Source organism: Seriola aureovittata, chromosome 20 (genome assembly GCF_021018895.1).
Source record: "Seriola aureovittata isolate HTS-2021-v1 ecotype China chromosome 20, ASM2101889v1, whole genome shotgun sequence".
Lineage (NCBI taxonomy): Eukaryota > Metazoa > Chordata > Actinopteri > Carangiformes > Carangidae > Seriola > Seriola aureovittata.
The window spans coordinates 4,520,411-4,543,080 of record NC_079383.1 but is presented as its reverse complement, the minus strand read 5'-3'; the positions used below and the strand labels follow the sequence as shown (position 1 = coordinate 4,543,080).

Sequence of the window (22,670 nt, the reverse complement as noted above, 5' to 3'; positions counted from 1 at the left end):
TAGCTAACCGCTCTTCTCACACTCCCCCTGCAAGGCAACCGTGGGCAAATAAGGAGAAGTGGGCTGCGTGACCATTTATCAGCCGTTGTCATGGAGGAAATAAATACGGCAGTAATGCAAGAGGAACCTTTTTTTAACAGGCCGGTGGTGGTGGCGGTGGCTTTTAAAGACGGGAAGTGCTGTGACCTCTGGGGGCCGGGGGGGGGGGGCTTCGGAGTGACATAGATTGTTGGAGATACTTATGGCCTGTTAGCGGACATTTATTTCTGTTGTTGATATGTACTTCTTTTCAAAGTGAATGTCAGAGAGAGGCATCCACGCCGGGAGGGGAAGGGGGTTGAAAGTGACGCTTCAAAATAGGCACAGCAAAATAAAGAGTGCCTAGGGCGACACCACTTCTTTTAACTACCAGGTTTGACAAAAGCAGCTGAAATTATGCACCTGGTATTTTCCACAGCAACGCACTCCCACAGTTCATAACAATGGAAATCAAATGAAACAGTGCGTCTTGAAAAAAAAGAGCTTGTCAAACGCATCTCAAAGAGCAGCCCACTTTGAATATATTTTGTTTGAACTTCACAGAAATTATACCAAACCGTATTTTGTCATCATTGTAAAAACTTCCAGAGAAACGTTCCACATCTTAAATGTCTATTTACAATCTATTCGTCCTATTCTCCACCTGCAGAACAGAACCATTAATGAGGCAAGTGAGCCATTCAAAGCGAATGAGAGCTGCAGTGCTGATAAATGTAAAGTGTTCACCTTGCTAATTAACCAGAGGGCAGAAAAGACAGAACAGCAGACAGAGATGTTGCATCAGTAAGCTGTTGACCTTCGCTGTCATTACTCTCTTTCTTCTTCTTCATCTCTTTTAAACATAAAGGGCTGCTTCCTGGCTAATGAGCAGGATTAAAGTAGGTCTGCGCACATGTGTGTGCCTGCATGCTTGCGGTACATATGTGTGTGCGTGTGGGTGACCGTCAGGTTGAGGGTTCTTTTTTTTTTTTCTTCTTCATCTCCCGGTGAAGTGTTTCACCTTGGCCGCGGCTTGGAAGGGCAGCCTGATTGAAAAGCTTTCTGGCCGTGGCATCTGCCATCCTCCCCGCTGCTCTGTCACCACTTTGATTCATGCACAACCTGACCACAACCGGGAGGCGAGCCACTCTAGCTCACAGCGGGAGGGAGGTCCACTTCACATTGGAGGAGTAGGAAAAAGGAGGAATGAGGGAGGGCGAGGAAAGGGAGAAAGAGACGAGTCGAGGCCCGTGCTCATAAATAACCCGGCGGATTTCAAGCCTCAGTCACATATCTGTGGCAGCACAAAAGCATCATACAGTGTCACGTGTCTGCCTGTTTTGTTTTTCATCTCGATGTGGGAGTTAGCAACTCGTGTTTGCCAGGGATTGAGTGTCACTAAGCTGTTTCTGGCACACGGCTGGCGAATTCTTTTTTTTTTTTTTTTTTCTTCCGTTTCTTTTTTCTTTCCAGGCCCAAACCAATACAAGCTTCCCTATATGGAAGTTTCTTGTGGAATGGAGCCGCGGGCCACACAGCTTAGAGATGTCAGCCGCATGCTCTTTTACTTTTTATCCAAAACAGATTGCTAGAAAAGGAGCCGTATGGAGAGACTCGTGATTAGAGGACAACATTTGGTAATCTCAGCTCTCTATCTGGACACACATCTATTGACTGTAAGAAAATTCATACTCGTTTTCCTTCCAGCACCGACGAAAAAGCATTAAACACTGAGGCTGTAATTCAATTATGCGTTTCTGTTTCCAAAGGACAGTTGGCAATAAGTACCCCACCCCCCACCACCCCCACCCCCTGCCTCATATAATATAATTAGCAACAGGTTTTCCTCTCTCGCCTTCTTTTCTTTCCATCAAATGCTGATTTCTCAGTTTATGAGGCTGCACGGGTAAACAACAGGAAGTGACACAGAGGGGGAATGAATGAATGGTAATTTCAGTTTGTGAAATGTGGGTTTCAGGGCAGATATCAGGGGTGGATTACTTTCACACACTGTCTCCCAATGTCTTAGTTATCCACCCACCCCGGAGGAGAAGGGGCAGAGAGGGGAGTCTTTAGCTGAATTGATGAGGGAGTTGTGGACACTTTAATACAGCGTGTCCAGGCTTGTCAGACATGTTTCCTTCAGTGGTTCTAACCTTGAATGCGGCTCATGATTTTGATTGATGTGGCTGTGGTCGTGTTTGTTGCCCTAACGCCCCGGTGCTTACAGATTCTCAAGGGCTGGCAGGTGGGAGGGGTGGGGGGTGGGGGGCGGGGGGCCTCAGCGACCACATCGCTCTTTACTCAAACAATCAAGCAGGTCCCTGGAGGGGCTCTGGGTGAAGTAAAGTTTGTTTGCAATGGGTAAGAGGGAAGGTAGGTAGGAAGTAAAGCCAAGGACCCTCCTGTCTCAGCTCCCAGACACCCCGGGGTCATTTTCGGTCACCGTGTTTGCGCACAGCGGGCTGCCGTGGCCCGCTGGTGTTTCTCCACCACTCAGCTCGGCCTGATTCGGCCGGGATGGCAAGCAGACAGTGATTGATGGGGCGGTACCCCACTGCTCTGTGATTGAGTTAGAGCACTCACAATCGCTGGCTTTGTTTGCTCTTTGCTTGATCTCGCTTCACTAAATTGGCAACATTAGTTGTGGTCTTTCTTTTCCCTTGCAGCCAGCATTGCATTTTTTTTTTTTTCACACGGCTTTATTTCTTTTGTTATTTGACAGTAATTGTAAAATAGGACTGTAAATTCAGCCTCACAGCAACCTTGTGTGGCATTATCACAGCAGGGCAGTGCTGAAAGTGTTATTAGACGCCTGTGTCTCTGGCGCCTGTCCAGCCTTTCCAGGATGACCCCTGCATATATATGAATAAGTGCCAAGAAGACCCTCTCCTCCTACACAATCCCCCCGAGGATTTGACCAGAAAGGAGATGGAAGTGATACTATACTTGACAGTCGGGCTCCAAGTTGGCAGGAAAGTTTGATTACGGGGCCAGTAACTGGAAGAGTCACCTTGCCCTCCAAATGCTGGCAAGGGCTGGCCCGGCCATCAGCACTTAGATCAGCCCCGTAATGCCAAGCATTCAGCCGCTCTGCCCGGCACCACGGAAGAGATGCACCGCTTGGCATGTGGCCCTCGCAGCATGGACTGTTTGGCGTTCAAAGTGCTGCATCATTGGAAAATCAGAGTTCTTTGCACGCAGCGAGAACAATGCAGCCATCAGAATGAAATAAAGGATGTGGTTTTAAAAGAAGGGCTGATCCACATTCAAAGGAAACTGCACAAATCTGGCGGCAACGGATCAACTGACTGTGCTAGTAAATATGTGCCCATTGTAAAAACACTCCTATTTACTTTTTCATCATCCCCTTTCCTCTTCCTGTTAAGAGCCAGAAATAGCTTGTCTTGTTTCAAGGTTACTGTGTGGTTTAAGGTCAGGTGTGGCTGCTGATGCGTGCGGATTGTCTACACTGAAGAGGACAATCCCATTCTTCCTCCATAACACTCACTCAGGGCCTGTTCACACTCTCCCCTGCTCCCAGCCAAGTGGCTGCATGTCCAGCCAGATGACCGGGTCATTCAGCGCCCAGCCCAGACTGCTCTCTAACCCCTCCAACCCCCGCCGCCTCCACAGGCTGCAGGGAGGACAAAGAAAAGAAAGAGGGAGAACGCCGGGGGGGGGGGGCAGATGGGGTGTTTAATTGAATAATTCCCAGTGCAGTTATTACCACAATTGCCCTCGAGCTTCCTCTCTGTTGCAGAGCCATGTAACAGAATCTCAGAGACAGAGCAAGCTTCTCACCGCTGAACCTTCAGCAGTGTTGACAACTGTTTGCCAACTACCTCTATCAGCTATTTGCACTATTCCCTCTCTTTTGTTTTTATTCCTGCACCACCTCTAACAGCGGCTGAACTTACATGCCTTCACACTCTCTTTTTCTATCTGCCTAGCCAGTCACTCTTTCTCACTTCCTGCCCATTGTGGAGAGGAGAGAGAACAGCACTTAGAGTTTTACCTCTAGTTGACCTCCTCCTCAGCTCAGCTCCACTCCTCCCTTCTCTTCCTCCTCTGCCCCTCTCGCCGTCTTTGAATGCGGCATGCTCCTCGCTCATTATCCGGCGGGGAGCACCGCTAGCTCCTCACAGCATCAGAAAACAGACAGATGATTGTCTGAGTGTCTATGCCGCTCCATGTTGGCGAGTGCATATTGTCGCTGTTATTGTTTAGCCCATAAAACATGAAGTCATGTAGCGCTCACTTGACTAATTTTAGTCCCATGTAAAGTTCAGTGGGTCACTGGCTCAAGGTTGTTAACAATTATCTTTATGATTCCTCATGTTTATTCTTGTCACATGGTTCCTGGAGCTCAATCATGTAGTCATGAACAGGATATCCAGTAATAGTCTGAACCCTAAACGCACCACCTTTTTTGTGTGACATACTCAAAATAAATGGGGTTTTGTTGTTGGACGCTTTTGATTAGCGTCACGATCCAAGTCTCCTCCAGGAGTTTATCAGAAAGTCACGGTTGGTCTAAGAGATAGAGAACCCAATGAAGAGATGTACAAACATGGTTTTTCTCACCAATTTTCATTTTGTGTTTAATGGAAATGTATGCATGTGGATGTGTCTGCACAATGGAGTCATATCCACCAGGCCTCCCTGCAGGGTGTGCATGTATCCATGTAACTGAGCCCTGTAGGTGCCCTGGAGGGTGAGCAGGGCGACGAGAGCAGGGAGGCGACAGTGTGCTCAGAGCGTCAGCCCCGCTATGCCACATCACCCCTACCCCCACCCCATCCCCACTCCCAGTGCCCTGTTATTTTTACCCTTGACTTCTCATTGTCGTAACGACGGCGTATCATCTGAGCCGCGCCACAGACCCCTGTGGAGGACTCTCTTCGCTCACCTCTGCCCGCCCCTCGCTCCTGTGTAATCAGAGATCCTCTCAAATGTCAAGGTGGGACAAATGGGAGTCATTCCCTCCTGTAATGGCCCCAGAAATGGGCTGGAGTGCTTCTCTTTCCCTCCCTCTCTTTGCCTCTTCCCTCTTTGACAAAACACCCGGGTCTTTTCATCCTTTCGATCTCATTGCGTTGCTTTCTTGTTTTTCAGACTTTTATACCAATTTCCTGCTTTTCTTTTTCAGGCCTTTGAAAATCCTATCACAGAGTTTTCTGGCTCTGTTAACATGTTAAAGTTTTTCACAAGAGGGTGTATGTATAACCGACATACTGCACAGCAGCTCTCAGCCAGAATTACTATATAATAAGGCCATTACTACACTGTGACTTTACTTCTATGAAGTGTTTCTTAGAAATTGACCCTGAGGGTCGGTGGCTTCATTTGCAAAAGCATACATTCAGAGCCTGAATATTCATATCTGCACACTAAGATACATATGGAGCTCTGCTGTATGCTAAGCAATTTCATTTCCGAAGCGCACTTAGCAGGAAAAAGTGCTAAATGTGTATTTCCATTTTGCCATTGGCAGTTTTATATTTAATTTTACTTCTTCTCGCTGCAGTCATGATAACAAGATGTGCTATGGAGATTCTCAACCCTGCTCACAGCTGCAGCTTTCTTGAACTTTGCACATCAGCACTGTACTGCACATTGATGTATTTTCACTGGTTTAAAAACTCCCTTACATTATTTTTAATATTATCATTATTGGACATTATTATTTTTCTCTTCACTTTTTCATCAGTGGAAGCATTTTCTGACGTCAGCAAAAAGACCTGACTGTAAAACAACTTTAGGATGCATTAAAACAAAAAAATCTTTTAAATCAACCTCTTTAATAAATATATTTATATCGATAATAACCGTCAAGACCTTTGATTGCTTCATCTTCAAGTCAGCTGTGTTATGCCACATAGAAAAAGTGGCTAACTACTGAGGCATGTTCACATTTCTATAATCACATTATCGTGACCTACATATCATCTGTCAATCGTAATGAGGGAAGTGGATCAGGATAGCTGAAAAGATGCACAGCTCTGCTTCGTTCCTGCAGGCATGTCGCAGTCGCTCAGGGGAGGGGAAAACAAGTCAGCTGAACACACTTATGTCCTACATGTGAGGTGGTCTGTGTTCATCATCTGTGAGCAGGAGGGCCCCCCCCCCTGGAGGCAGAAATCTCCCTCTGTCTGTGCTCGTATTTCAGAATAAAGGATTATTGTGAGTGTTGCGGGGGGGGGGGGGGCAATAATCGAGCCTAAATAGCTGAATTCATTAATTTGATTGTTGGCGACAGCAGACCTCTCGACAGTGTAATTAGGAACGCTAATGGATGGAGGCACGTTAAATCCATCAATGCTAATGATAATTGCTGTTTAGGAAAGCGAATATGCTTTACAAACGTGTGGCCGAGGCCGCCACAAAACCAAAAACAGCCACGACGGCGTCTAAAAATATGACAGCGCTGAGTCTAACCATGCCGGGGGTGACACCCCAAAGAGGCCCGTCGGACGGGTGCAGCTGGGCCGTCTGGGCGGGGAATATCCATCTTTTTTATCTTCCATCCATCCGTGCGGCAGCGTGGTGGCGAGCAAAAGCAATAATACCCTTCTCCCCTCCCCGACAAGGAACCACTTCTGAACCCATCAGCTCTGATTGGTCGGTGGTTTATCCCACTCGGTGGGTTGGCGCATTCTGAGGCCCTGCAATAATTTTCTGCAGATTCAGAAGTAGAGACACATCAGTGGATGAGGGTGACAGCTTTAAAAAAGCCTCCTAATTTTTTCATGCCTTCTGTTTTAACGATGAGGTCCTTTCCCTTCTATAAAACTCTTAATGTTAGCAAGTCACCAGGGTTAATGTTTGTAGCTGAAACATTAAGACGTAGACCTGGTTTACTGCCCAGGTTTCTTTTTTTGCTCTTCCTTGTGTGTCCAGGCAAGATGACGCTTGGGTCATTACAACTGCACTGGACCCAAGGAAAGAAGGAACTTGTTATTCTAGCTCAGGTTAATGAATGTCACATGCGAGACGGGAGGCAGTATGGGAGGGAAAGTGGAGAAAGAGATCATTTTATTTCAGCGATATGTCCCTTCCAGGCTCGGAAAGAGTAAGTCGGACGATCAGCTTGTCTCGGGCCCCATTGTACAAATGTTAATGATGTTTTCCTGGAGCCCCAATGACAGTTTGTTAGCCGAGACTCGTTAACCTGTGAAGTCACGGGCTTCGAGTTTCCTGACAGCTGACAACAACGTCCCCTTTTCCTGTTCAGCCTCCCCGGGCCTCACAGAGCTGTCCCGAGCGTGTTGTAGAGGCCTTTTCACCTGTGTTACTCGGGAGATGTTTTGACATGTTGTAGGTGACATGTTTTCGTGCAATAGCGGGTTACACTGTGACAGCCACAGAAAGAGAAATGGCGGTGAAAAGCGTCAGGCATTTGTTCCGTACACAGCTGAACCAAAGAGAGTAATAGCAAAGAAAGAGCTCTTGTTCTGGGGTTTTCCCACAGAATGCTGGAGCTTATAAATGGTCTGATTAAGAACTCTAACCAATTGTATGAGGCTTATACAGTCTGTCATAGTGTTATTCCATTGCCTCAGATTGTATTGCTTTTGTAGAACCATATCAAGCGGACGTTTATAGAGGGAGGACAGATTATTTCCATGGGAAAGCTTCAGGCAATATAACTGTTATATTGTTAGACCAGCGGTTTGTCGCCTTCTCTTTGGCTTTGCGAGGAGGCCTAATGTTCTCGTTTGACACTAGCGGATTGCTTTCTCTCTGTGCCTGAAGAAAGAAGGCGAGCTAATACATTTGAGTCGGTGAAGCGAAGGTCGTTGAGAATTACATTCACTCCACTCCCCCCCCCTCACCCCCCCTCACACCCCTACCCCTCTCTTTTTTCCCTTTAATTTCCCCACTGGGTTGGCAAACCGTTTTCACTATTAGCACTGTGGTAGGCAGCTCACTGTGTGTGTGTGTGTGTGTGTGTGTGTGTGCAATCATCAGTGTGTGTGTGTGTGTGTGTGTGTGTGTGTTGTGGCGTGCTGACAGGCCCACCCAGACCCAAAGCAGACTAGACAGATAAATAGGTGCGTGGCTCAACTGGATTGTATTGTCATGAGGAATAAGACCAACAACAACAGCAGCGATACAACATAAAGAAAAAAAAATCACCACACACTTCACCTGCGAGAAGAGGAATCTAAGTTTAACTCGACAGGTCAGGAGGACGGAGTTAAGAGGCAAACCCCGAAAACGTGAAACCATCCGGGGCCTAAAAGTAGGCCACGTTCATCTTCCTCCTGTATGATCCAAGATAGAGGTTGTTACCTGTCCTCCGGTCTTCCATGAAGACTCTCAACCCCAGAAGCAAGTCCTCACAGGTGTTAAGAGCAGTGGATTAGAGCTACATTTAACACGGCCGGCAACAGGAGAGCGATTCGGAGGCGTCAGACTGCCCCCGCCAAGCGTTCCCCATAATGTCTTCCAGATGATAAGGGCTTGGATGGAGCGTGTGGACCCACTGGTGCAGAATCGCAGGAGTTCTGGCTGAAGCACCAGTCATTTAGGCACAAATAGAGAAATTTTAGAGGTCTCTTCTTTCTTTCTCTCTGTCTGTCCTCGCACATAGAGCACAGTGAGGACCCCCCAGGGCGTATTCTCTCTTTCCATCTGCATCCTCTCTCCCACTGTGCCGCCTTTATGGGGGCCATCCCATCTGATGATGCACCAGGGTAAAAATGCAATAAACAGCTTTTCTGGAGGTGCGACGAGTTGAAATAGAAGCAACAATAAGACTATTTTCTCTGTGAGGACAGCCGAAATGAAAACATTAGTTATTTGGCTTCGGTTCACATGCACAGATATGATTACATGCTACACTAAATGCATAATGCCACACAATGTGCATAATGATCTGCATGTGCACACATTTGCGCACACAGTATATCATGCACTTGCTCAGCCCCTTCGAATGTGCAGCAGCTTGCTCTCCTCTCCTTCTTCATCTCAGTGATGCATCTCAGCATCAATTTTTTAGGCGTCTGGCAATGCTCAGCTTTTGGCAGTTGCAGGGGAGGAGTCAGATAGCTGCAGAGACACAGACTCTGAGGTGAATTATAAGTCTGCTGATAGAACAGAGCAGAGCTACAGAAAGATTGATGCTCTCCGTTGTGAGCTGTGAATCAAAAGATGGAGAGGAGAGGAAAGGAATTGATTTCACAAATAGATAAAATTTGGGGAGGAAAACACACTGCTGCATCTTCTTGGAATATTTTTTCAGTCTATTGTGATGAACACAAACCACTTCACCACAGGCAGAAACACACTAAACTTTATTTCATTGTGTATTTTATCTATCTATCTATCTATCTATCTATCTATCTGAGTTTTGTAACTTTGGTTAGACTTTAAATTCTTTCTCATAAATATTTGCTCTGGTGACTAAACTAGACAATGACATCATTACAAAAGAAACCCGATCCCTGCTTCAGGGGAGCCCTTTAAACTAAATTATGGCCCGGTTAGCCGCAAAGCAGGAGGGAGGGGGGATAACATTGTAAACACCATGTGTAACTAGTATTTTTTACAGAGCTGCAGCTGATAAAGTAGCTGAAACAAAGTGGTACTTGTGGAAGAAGCCAAGCTTCTGAAACACAGCAAAGAGAAATGAGGAGAAGCCAAACAAACAAACCCAAGCCGGGGATTTCACACAGAAGGCGACAGAATTGAGAGGACTGAGCTCATAAAGGGTTTTAAAATGTATAAATTCAAGTGGAGGGAAACCATTTCCAGACAGTGTTTGATGAGACTTGTAATGAATGTCTGCATGGAGTGGAAGAAAGGGCTGGATATCGGGTCTTTTAGAGACAGACGGCGGCTTTCTCGCCACATAGCAAACCTTTAACCCGAGACGATAAAAATTTAAAGGAGAGACAAAGAAAAAGAGGAGACACCTGATGCATGCTGACAGCTCGGATCACCTCAGATCACCGTCTCTGAACAGAGAGATGAGTGAAGTCATCCACCGCATCTCCTCAGGGGACGCAATTTCAAGCAGTGCTACTTCTGTCCAACTCCACATTGAGTTACACTCTGTCTCGCCCCGTCACAAGTTGACTCCCACTACTATATTTTGCATTTGGAAACCCGGTAGACCCTCCCTCCTCAACTCCCCCACAAATCACCTCCGGTAATTTGATTTCTGTTTTACAAACATGTTTTCTGACTTTGAGGCAGGTGAAGGAAACACAGAAAAAGCTGGAAAACAGTGCGTGTGGATACATGTCAGGCCCCACCTGAGGGACTTAGCCCGCCCTGAGCCATCATTCAAAGTGTAAATCGCCTTTTTGTGCGAAATCCTGTGAATTAAGTGTGTTCAGAATCGCTAAGGCGGCCTGATGTTTTGACAGTAATTTGGGAATCAAGCGAAACCGTGAAAATAGGCCCCTTTGCCCAGAGGGCACATACTTTCTGAGGAGACAGAAGGAGTGTGTGTGTGATTGCATGTGTCTGCACACCTGTTGCGCATTATACTTTACATACATTAGAATTAATTTCAGTACTTACTGTGTGTGAATTGCATTTTTCTCCTCCGGTGTCTGATGGAGATGGAGGAGGGCGGCGGCAGGTCATCAGGGTTTAGGGCAGGAACATGTTCTGTTAAGTCGCCTTCAGAGCTGAAAACTTGGCGGGAACGAACGTTATGGGCAATTAGGAAACCTGGACCGAAATCTGCTTTTGGAGCGGTGCTCACCCCGTCACTCACAGTCAAAGCACAGCATGGAAAAGTCATCTGAACCCACACATACGCACACACACACACACCCACACACACACGCACACTCATGCGGGCAGTGGAGTAAAACGAACTCGATTGCATTTAATGTACCCTCTTAACAAGTTTCTGAAAACATACACAGTGATAACCAGAGGCTGTTTAGACCACCCTCGTTGCCCAGTCACTCAAATTTTCTCCTCTAGCATCTTAAGTTTCTCATGCCAGATTCCGTGTGTGTGTGTGTGTGTGTGTGTGTGTGTGTGTGTGTGTGCGTGGGCGTCAGTCATGGCTCCTGTTCCCAATCCTATTTCAAAGCTGTTTTCCTCTTCTGCTCCCGAACTCTGCGCTGACTCAATTAGGCGGCTGCTCCCTTCAATAGCCGTGGGTCTGAAATTCCATTTGAATGCGATGTTTGAGTGTGTGTGTGTGTGGTTGTATGTTTAATAGCTTTACCACCTGCTCTGTCTATACACCACTTTAAGCCAAAGGCCAAAATATAATCACTTTCAATTCCCGTAGTCTCTTATAGAACAGTCACACACACATGCTGTCAGTGTAATCCTGAGGTTGAGCGGGACATAGACAACTGTTCAGCTGAAGTTCAGAAGTTGAAGCAGTTACGTAAACCTGACCTCGGTGCTGCTGGGAGCACAAAACCTCTGCAGTGTGTGTGTGCCAGGTCGATATAATGAAGGCAAAGCCTGCCCACCTGTTCTCTGAGTTTTAACCTGAGACCTCATTAGTACACAGTGTTTTATTTCCACTACATTACCTGCACAATATGCTGTGTTGTTCTGTGTTTGTGTGCTCCTCTGAGTATGAATGTGTATGCGTATGTGTGTGTGTCATCATACATGCACAGTATAAACAACACAGCAGAAATGTCCTAGATGCCAACTAACTAGTTTATTTCAACAGGATAAAATGAAAACCAAACCTCAAAGAGAATATGTTTTTGAACGCGCAGTACGACTGACACGCCTCTCTCTTTCTTGCCTTGCTCAGGTACGACTACGTGGAGGTGCGGGACGGCGTGGACGAGAGCGGTCAGCTGGTGGGGAAGTATTGCGGGAAGATCGCCCCCTCTCCGGTCGTCTCCTCTGGAAACCAGCTCTTCATCAAGTTTGTGTCTGACTACGAGACCCACGGAGCAGGCTTCTCCATCCGATATGAGATCTTCAAGACAGGTGTGTGGCCTAATGCAGCCGTAGCTTCACTTTACCCCAACTGTGCGAAGCGTGACGTGATGCATCACTGGAGATGTTAACATCATAAGTGTGCCGCCTTGGTTAAGTCCAGAAAAGATGATTCCTCTCAGATTTAGAGCCACATTTCTCTTGAGCTTGTTTTTCTGTTGCAAAGAGACGAAAATTAAGACTCATCTCAAGGTACATTTAGTAGCTCACCTGTAGCTTTCCATTTACCAAGCTGTCAGTAAATTGTAGATAATCTGTGGACTGCAAGAAACAGCTTTAGTGATTTCTACTTGAAGAGTAGCAGCATCCTCTAGTTTTGTGCTGTGCTTTCTGTGTAGACACAACAAGAAGCTTCTCCTAGCGATGCTCTGATCTTGATTGCACTTATACGCCTAAAACAAAATGTTAATGATTTATTGATATTAAAATGATTCACTTGATTTCTTAAAGTAGCTCTTGACTTAAGGGTAGGAAAGCACTGTTATGACGCCACATCACAGATCATTTTGGAATGATTTGTCTTTAGCTGAATCCATCACACCAACAGAGCAGGATGCGGTGTGAAAGCTGGAGAAATCATTCTGATAATGGGGCAAGAAAGAGCCTCTCTGTCTAATTTCATGGTTTGTTTGTGATTTAGTCAAAGCAACAGAGCATCAAATTATGCAATCACAATATGGCAAGCAATATGCTGCATTCAAAACCAATGAATCATAGCCCCATATGTTCCATAATTGTAGCAATTCTTGTCTGATGTGAAATATTGTATAATAAGCAAGGGCATAATTTGCTGAATTTTGATTCAACAAATGCTGTTTCAGGTGTTGGTTTATTGTTTTATTGGTAAGTTGGGACCAGCACAGCAAGGACAGGAGCTTGCCATTATAACCAGTGACTAACTGGTTCTGGAGAAAGTGACTTCAATACAATTAAAGGTCCCATATTGTATAAAGGTAGATTTCCATGTCTGTTTTGATTATAGATCAGGTCTAGCTTCTTTATTAATACTGTGAAAGTATCAAAGCGCTCGGTCCACAGAGAAATGCTCACAACCTGTATTCAGAAACTGAGCCTTAAAACCAGCCGTCAGGACTTCTGTTGCTTTGTGATGTCACAACAAAGCAGTCACCGCTCTCAGCAAGGCCCCAAGCCCCACCCACATGGACCCACCACCCAACCTTGCAAGATTTGGTTTCTCTGAGTGTTTACCTGAAATCTGCTTTATTTTCATTTGATAACTTAGAAAACAGTCAGCCAATCAGAGGAGAGGCCCAGAGCCTCCTCTTTTCTGATTGGCTCACTGACCTGTTTTTACTAGAGCTCCAGAGAAAACTACATTGAGATGGTTTTTGGTTCTTAAAACCACAAATATGTCTTCTGATGGATCAACAATTCAAATAAAACACAGGAAAAATGTAAATTATGGGCCCTTTAACAGTGTTTAAGTTCAGGAAATGCTTTCACTTCCTCATGTTTCTGAGTGCTGCTACGGTATCTCATCAATTTGAGGTTCCTCCCTTCGTGTTCAACCTAAAATTAAGAACTCTGGGTAATTTTAGTCAGGAATAAGGTATGATAAACCACAAATATCTTGAGGGGATGTCTATCTGAACACAACAGGACATGAGGGAGTATGTCCTGTTGTTGGCTGCCTTGCTTTGTTTGGACTAAAAGAAGCAGGGGGAGGACAACACATATATGTAGAGTGACTAGTAGGCAGACAGGTGCTACAGACTCCACTTTCATTAATTAACCTCAGCAGCACTCTATGGGACGGCCCCTGTGACCTCGGAGACAAGATGAATGGCCCTGCAAGGTCCCTCCTTCCTTTTAATCTGAGCTAGTGTGTGTTTGTGCTTGTGTTTGTGTGTCTGGGCTTTTGTGCATGTCACCACCACGGCGGGGCAGCTGGTGGAGTGTGCGTCCATTTAGGAGATCAAAGCGACACTCCGCCCCAGCATACGCAAACTCATCAATGCTGCTTCGTTTCCCTCGATGGGCCGGTTAAATCTACTAAATTCTTGGTATTTCCCGTTCTCATCTATTAGCCTGGGGTGATTATAAATGAGGCGTGTTACAGGCCCAGTTGCGATAGGGGAGAAACTGCTGAACGCACTCGTACGGCGCTGAGATATGAGGAAATATGGATCTAGCAAGAAATATGGATTGTAAGATAGAAAGTCAGGACCAGAGAGTTGAAGCTAGATCAGGATCTGTGCTTTTTGCTGATGGAATCCAGAGGGAAGTTATGACTGGGGGGGGGGGGCTCCAGGGGTGTTGCCGCAGATTAAACCCAGGACAGAACTTTTTCACTCCTCTTGCTTCCTTAGTGTATCCAGACCTTCATTATGCTTTGAGTTTACTCTCCGTTTTAACTACTGCGGCGCCAAGAACGGGGCTCTGAGATCAATTAACAGCCGTGTTTGTTTGAGAGAGAGCGAGAGAAAGAGAGAGAGAGAGAGCACCAGGCAGAAAGAGAGAGATACAAAGCTAGCTGATTAGCACAGCTTATCAACAAGCAGGGTATTAGTTGGGAAAACATTGTGTTGGCTAACACATGTAACGTTAATGATGATACACAGATGCTCTGATAACGGATGGAGGAACGGGAGGCTCGCGCTTATGCATGCCAATGAAGGCGAATGGAAAAAATGCAGGCTGTTTATCACCGTGATTATAGGCCTGGAGATCACTGGTATTCAACCTCCAGGACTGGTACTGCCTTTCATCTCACACAAGCAAAGGTCACATGGAAGATAAATATACAAACACAAAGCAAATATATGTAAAGATGTGCTCCTCAAATCAGGGATCATATGTACGGTGTTTGGACGTGCAGGTTTACCCACTTCAGCTGTAAAACTATGTAAATACACTTTTCACACAAGTCAACATGCTGGCGTCTGTAGCCCGGGCTTTCATCAGCGGTAGCCTGCGAAGTGTCTAATTGGAAGAGAACAGGTTGTTTTGCGGCTCTCTGTGGCCGCCTCCGCATCAGTCTCTACTCCTCTCCGCTCCTCAATCCCATCCAACCATCTTAATTAGCATGGGCTATTTATTTTATAGCCTGCAAATTGGCAGCCTCGCTCCACTGGCTGAAGTCTGGCAAGAGCCGGCAAGAGTGAGATGTTGGGAGATAGAGAGAAGGGATAAATCAGAGAGTGAGGAATATTTGAACTGATGGGAGAAGATTAGCAAGATGGTTGTGTTTGAGTGTGTCTTTTACTGAGCCCCTCCACTTCCAGACAGTCTAGAAATGGTGATAAAACATGATAAATAACAACCAGTGTGGACAAACATTCATTATGGCAGCCCCACAAAGTTCTGAGGTCGGCGACCTTCCACCAAAATCCTGGTCGTTCTGTTTATCCCGTTATCTGACTGGATTTCACTTAAAATCCTCAAGTGTTTCTGGAAACATCCATCCTCTTAAGAAGAAGCTTGCGCACACACAGCATATGTTTTCTTTTAACAGCCCTACAGTTTGCTCAGAGCCACATCAAGGCTGGCTGAGGGACCACTGAAGTGGGCGAGGAGGCAGAGATAGTGCCGCTGGCAGCCCCCTCCCTCCCTCTTGCGCACACACACACACACACACACACACACACACACACACACACACACACACATACAAGCTCATCCTCACAATTACTCAGCAGAGTGACTGTCGGAGGGAGGCCTATCATGTTCCTCCTTATACAAAAAAACACCATCTTTCACACTAAAGCCCTGTTTGTTATGACATCATGATGTGGGCACATTAACTCTCAGTACACACCTGTGAAAACACTTTCAAGGTGTGCGTCCGTGTGTGTGTGTGTGTGTGTGTGTGTGTGTGTGTCGGGTGGGGCTTAATAGAGGGTACATTCTGCCTTCATGGACGGCACACCCTGATGGCATAGGTCACATCTGGCATATAGACGTACTGTCATCACACACACACATGCACACACTCACACACACGCAGCCCTCATGGAAACCTAAGACAACAAATCTCTTTAAGGGGAGCCAGAGGGAGCACACCCCCCCCACCCCCCCGGATCCCATCAGCACTGTGTCATCCCTCATTGGACAGGGGGGAAGTGACGTTCCAGGCACAGTCAACGCACTAAATACCATGTCAGAAGTGCAGTGCCTCAGGGTGTGTGTGTGTGTGTGTGTGTGTGTGTGTGTGTGTGTGTGTGTGTGTGTGTGAATGTAAACCTGCCTTTCCATCTGTTTCAGTGACTGGCACTTACACAAGCTTCAGGTTAATGTTTGATTTAGTGTTGAAAGAGTTAATTCTCCCCCAGCGAAGGATCCCTCTGTCGGTGTGGTGTAAGGACAGCGTGGGGGTGGGGGGGTGAATGCCGAGGGGTAGAGGTTGGGGAGGGGGTGAACTGGGCTAATGATCAGCCAGAGAGAGACATGGAACATAAACAGTGGTTGATTTAGTTAGCAGTCCAAGAACAACACCTTCAGTCCTTACGGCTCCGGCCACTAATAACCCCGACTGAGGAGAGAGGGATGCATAGATGAGAATGAAGAGAGGATATGTGGAGAGGCAGCGAGAGACAGATCTAAAAATGAAAATAGCGAGAGGCTGTCACATTTAATGCCTGTTCAATGGCACAGTGTTGTTCTAATGATTAACGCCCAGTCTCTGCTCTGCTTTCAGCACTTAGAGCAACGGCTTAATAGAGACATAGAGGACAAGTCATCAGAAAGACTAACAGCCGAAAGGCGCCCTGCTCCCTTAATGCCGAAACCATATTTATTTAAGATTTATTATAAACCTCTAACACTTGCAAAGATTGAAATCAGATCTCCATTAAATATCATTTTGCTGGCTACAACTTGTCCCGTTAAACAAACTCTAATCAGTCAGCGAGCGAGTGGGACTGACATTTGTTTACTCCCCCGTCCAGAGGAGAAGGGGCTCGATATAAACGAGAGTTAAAAGAATCCATTACTGCCGGCAGTAAAGGTTGGAGCGCCTGGTTGGAGGTTGCCAGTAAATGTTTTGCGTTCAAGGTTACCACTCTTTCTCTCTCCTCACTTCCCGTCGTTAATCCAGCCGTTTATTTAAAAGTAGAGGTTGGAACACCGGGTACACTGAGGCCAAACCAGCGTTTGTTCGCGTCTGTTACCTGTCATATTTACAAAACCCTTTCTATGTCCCGGTTCAAAACTTTTCTTTCTCCCCATTCTCGCTGTCGAGGCGATAAATCTGCCGGGAGAGAGACACCGCCAACTGCAGCGATAAAACAAGGGCGAGACAGAGAGTGAGTGAGGGGCAGGGAGGAAGCATTTGGCTGACAACGGGATATATTTGTCTCCTGAAGCTCCTTGTCAACAAAGATGCATGCGCACATGCTATACGTACAGACGCTGCCACAGAGGAGCGTGACTGCCATCACTGAACCAGTCTAACGCAGGCATCAGCGCAAAGCATCCTGGGTGTAGCGAGGGGAGCTGGGGACGAGAGCCCTCCTGTGTGGAGACACTACATAAAAGAGATCTGTTGGATGATTATCTTGCCGGTGGGACTGACCAGAGCGCTCTGTCTTCTCTTGCCACTCTATTTTGTTGTGATGTCTTGGCTCTGTCCTTTTCTCGGAGGGGGGGTATTAACGCGGACACACAGCAGTCGACAATAGTGGAATCTGTCTTTGGGTCATGAGGATTCAGCAAGAACATAGAAACACGGTGATGTTGAGATATGTAAAGTAAACTTCGGAATAAGTCCTTGAACATTTTCCAAATTTCACAAATGCAGCAACTCAATAAAATGTCATTAAGTACTGAGCTTGATACTGATGGAATATTATGGAAAAGTTCAATGATTTTCAGAGTGAATAAGACCAAATCTGTTTGTGTCAACTGCTGAGCTGAGATAAGGGTCAAGGTTGGGGCTGATGAAATGGATAGAGAGTGGAGCTCTGAGACGGTATCCACAGGAAATTCAACACACTGACCTGAGTTGCACTTTGGATGCTGCTGCTCTCTCAAGCACAAAGGGGACCAGGGGCGCCTTTTTCAAAGAAGCAGCTTGCAACTATAGTTTTTTTTTTCCCCAACTCTGACTGACACTTCTCCTGAATACGGCGAACTAAAGTGCAGAACTGTACCATCGCAGCAACCCTTTAATCTCGGGGAAAATCTCTCTATTTTCCGGTGGTAAATACGTGGGGAAGCTGTGAAATTAATGGTGTCCACTGTTCTTAAAAGCCGCACTTTAGCCGCTGCGCTAAATGTCAACTCTCTTTCGAGTCAAAACACCGCGGCTTTCAACTTGCGGAGATAGAAAAGTCAACATGGCTCTCGTTTCCCCTTCACTCGCTCCGCCGGTGGACATGCTGAAGTGGGCCTGATGGTCTTGAATTAGAAGCCCAGTTAGATACTTGAATGACAGTGGAAAAAGCAGTTTGCCACATTCATTTAAGCTGCAATGACTGTAGTACAGAGGCTCTATCAGGAGATAACTCCCTGCAATTTTAGTCTCGATCGGCACCATCTGCACCCGTCATGCCGGCTGTCAGACTGGCGTGAAAATGACGTTATCCTGGGCACATTTCTGCCACTAATGGCTCCAAATAATTGCCCTGGATGACAGTCCTCTATTTTTTCCTGCTGGTGTATGTTATGTGTGTTTGTGTGCAGCCAGGCTTTAGTAACACTCTGGACCAGTGCTTGAGTCTAGGATTGTGAACATTTCTCTTTCTGTCGCTCTTTAAATTTTCCCTGCACCTGCTGATAATCTTTTTTTTTTTTTTTTTTTAACACGTGTCACTCATTCTCAAATCATCATTTTATGCTCTGACAAAGTGGCTGACATGAGAAATGTGTTAATGCTCGTCATCAGCTGAAAGGCAGCTCTCCGGGGAGCTGTGAATAAATATTTTGACTTTCCCTTGTGTAAAAATGTGTGTTAACGTGTGCGAGCGTGTGTTGATGTATATATAGTCATTGCCGTCGCCTTCCATCACTGACACTGTAATTTTGCCTCAGCACCTCTCATATGTTTCACAGACGTGTCCTGATGAGTGTGTGTGTGTGTGTGTGTGTGAGTGACAAAGAGAGGTTTTTGCAGTGTGAATCAAGCCATTTATTCATCATTCTCCAATTCTAGTGATTGAGGCCTTTCACTAATGTTTACACTTAGAGTCTAGATGTTCCAGGAATAACAGATTTAACCCCCCCCCACACACACACACACACACACACACATAGTGATGAAACAGTGTGACGTTTGTGAAAAGGGGAAGGGAGAAAAAGGCCCATAGTGAGTCCACAGCGAGCGGAGTTAAGACCCAGATGTAGCCTTTAGTGAATAGAAGAAACCATCAAGGTGGTCTCTCATCTATGGGCTATAAACTGTCCTCCACTCAATAGACCAGCTGGGAGGCAGAGCGTCTGAATACCCACCACATAAAGCCACACAAAACAGATCACTTAACCAACAGTCAGTCAAAGGAATCGTCCCCACCCCTGCCTTTGTCCCCGTCTCCTCTCATCTTCTCACTTCATCTCTCGTTTCCTCCCTTCTTCCTTCCTACAGGTCCCGAATGCTCCAGGAACTTCACCTCCAACAGCGGCGTCATAAAGTCACCCGGGTTCCCAGAGAAGTACCCCAACAACCTGGACTGCACTTTCATGATCTTCGCCCCGAAGATGTCCGAGATCATTTTGGAGTTCGAGAGCTTCGAGCTGGAGCCCGACCCGACACCCCCTACTGGTGTGTTCTGCCGCTACGACAGACTGGAGATTTGGGACGGCTTCCCCGGAGGTGAGCGAGCGGCGGCAGTAAAGACTGCGCGCTGTTGTACCTGTGATTTAAACCGAGACTGTGCATCTTATGAAACAGGAAATGAAACAAATTTTCTGCTACGAATGAAAAGAAACTCATGAGGAACAATATCCACCCGTTGACAATTGAATACGTTCAGGGCTTTTGCAGCTACAGCCTCACTTGGTCTAATTTACAGCGGCTAACGTAAGCAAACTTAACTGCATCAATTTGCATTATCCCGCTGCTTAGAAACCTGCTATCGTGTACTCTTCCAGGGGAAATGAACAGCTTCACATACTATGATGACATTATCCGGGCCAGTGGGCTAACTGCTTTAACCATGCTTGGCAGGGGGCCAAGAGTCTGTCGTCATGAGCGCAATGCTTCGTCATCGCTCAATGCCAAACACTTCCTGATTACGAGAGCCCCCCCCTCTTCCTTTTTCTGTCACAGACCAGCATTGTGTTGGAGGATTTGTTAGTGTCAGTACACTTGGGAATTCAAGGTCTAATGTAAGCTATGATATTTAAGTTTTTGCCTCCCTGCGTCAGCGTGCACAGAGAACACAATCCCATGTTTTAGGAAATGACTCTAAAGGGAATTTCCTTTGGAAGCCCCCCCCCCAAAAAAAAAAAGTATTTATTGAATTTGCACCGGCTTGGTCCTGATTAGAGTATCACCTGGTTGCAGGGTTGAGCAAAGGTACATTCAGACGCACAATAAAATATTGCCTTAAAATAGAATAAAAAAAGAAAAAGAAAAGTGAGCAGATGAGAGAGAGAGAACAGGAGCAGTGTTCTTCCATAGCCCGACGTGAGGCTTTGAACTCGGCGACTCACCTCTTGAAGTTTTCAGTTTTTTCTCCCAGCGATTCCAACACAGGGTGCAGACGAGATGAAAGCTTTTTCTCACCCATCAGCGGGTGAAAACTGAAAGAATTTCTCTACACAGCACATCAGTGCTCTCTTCTCCGGCGTTTGCAGGTGATGAGGTTGAAGTGTAAATCCTGGCGCCTTTTCAAGTGAGTTTACTAAAAGTTCAGATATTCTCTGAGCTCATGCCCGTGCGCAGCTGAACTTTGATTCCGCAAACTATATCCGTAACTCATTTGTACATTCTTCCCCAGAGGTGGGACATGTTTAATTCTCAAGATTTGTGTTGATTAAAGATTAGAGAGAAGAGAATATGTCACATTATTATCACCTTTTAAATACATATTTTTACAAAAAGGTACCTCTGTGGTTGGAAAAAGACACATTTCCTGTGCGACTTCCGACATAATGAAATTTTCTCACTTGAAAATTTCTCACTTGAAAGTACGACACAATAGAAGAGGCCTATTCAGGGCAGAAACTGAACACTATCACTTCAGATGGACGCGCCATCACACCCTTCAAGTGTCATTGTATGTGGCAGACAACTTTTATAAAAATAAGCCATGGGAGAAAAAATGGTGTGTTGGCTTTTGCCGGTCGGTTCCCGTGCTGCCTGCTGGGTCGATAGTACATTAGCACAGAACACTGGTGTCATGCTAGCCGTCGGGGTGCGCAGAGGTGGGAGATGTCCGGGCAAATGCAGGCCTCCGTGAGGCACCAGGGGAGTGGCACCTCCCTCTACCCCCACCTCTCAATGAACACCTCAGTGGCCAGGCACTGTGGAAGAAGAACCTCCACTCCCACATCCCTCCTCCCCGAGGAGCAGGGAAGGCGGGCAGGACGCAGAGTTCATAGCAGGGTTCTTTAAAATTTCATAGCACTGGGGAGTCATGCAGATAATCCGGGAGATGCCATTTTTGTGTTCAGCTCAGGCTTTAGTAGATTTAAAAGCACACACACATAGATTCTCACACACACCTGGGTTATGAAGATTAATCTGAGCCGCCAAACCTCTGCCCCCATAACTCCCTGTCGCCCGGCCTCTACCTTTCATGTTGGAACTGGGCTGGAAGAGGCATGTTTTGGATGACAGGAGGCCGCGGGGAGGCAGGACTGTCACTCGCCGCTGATCACAGCATTACTAATCACAGATAAGCTGCAGGTCCCTGCACAGCAACAGGAACACACACTCACAAACGTGCATGGATCATAGCACACATCAGAGGCACAGGGCAAGGTCAGTGTGCTCTCTTGCTCTCCCTCGTTACCACATCACTCTCTCCCGATGTTTCCCCACCCCTCTGCCCATTTTCCATCCCCTCCTGTTTGGCCATTCTCAGTCCTGCTCAGTGGAACGTGCCCCTTTTTATTGCTCTCTGTCTTTAAATGCTCCCCTATTGTCTCTGCTCAGTCTTTACTTGTTTGGTCTCCTTCAACAAAACTCACCCATCCATGGCTGGTGTGTGACTCAAATCTGCACAAGAATGAAAAAAACAACAGGGTTGGGAAGTCTGAAGTATTTACAGCCATCAAATAGACAGAGACCGTGACCCGTCCACGCCACAGGTCCCTCTTCCGCTTTTCTCTTTTTGTGTTTGACCGGCAAGCAGACAAGGAATGCCGGGAGTCTCCTCTCACGCATCGTTACGGGGTCGAGTAAAAAAATGCAGCCGGTGCCATACCTCACTGACACACTAGTTTTCACACCTCTGCAGGGGGGGGGGTTGGTAGTAAAACCCATGTGTGACAAGGCTGCGGCAAACAAACAAATATTAGGCTGACCCGAGTCTAACCCGTGTAACGACGTCTGTGCTTTTCCCTCTCTTTCTCTCTCTGCAGTCGGTCCATACGTCGGGAGGTACTGTGGGCAGAACACGCCAGGCAGGATCATCTCCTACACCGGCATCCTGGCGCTAACAATCAACACTGACAGCGCCATTGCTAAGGAGGGCTTCTCTGCCAACTTCACCGTCATCGAAAGGACCGTTCCAGAGGGTGAGCTGGCACAGAAAAAAAAAAAAAAGAAAACACAAAAAAAAACACTGGAAATCAGACAGATGGGA

General features: G+C 46.4%; 1 protein-coding gene across 3 annotated transcripts in view; it reads left to right on the top strand.

Annotated features, from left to right (window-relative positions):
* Nucleotides 1–22,670, top strand: part of nrp1a (neuropilin 1a) — a 59,990-nt gene that overhangs the window by 8,174 nt on the left and 29,146 nt on the right. For all 3 annotated transcript variants that reach the window (XM_056364224.1, XM_056364222.1, XM_056364223.1), the window contains exons 4-6: nt 11,771–11,952; nt 19,502–19,729; nt 22,447–22,602. In XM_056364224.1, the coding sequence (XP_056220199.1) occupies nt 11,771–11,952; nt 19,502–19,729; nt 22,447–22,602 (566 nt within the window). The remainder of the gene's footprint in view (nt 1–11,770; nt 11,953–19,501; nt 19,730–22,446; nt 22,603–22,670) is intronic.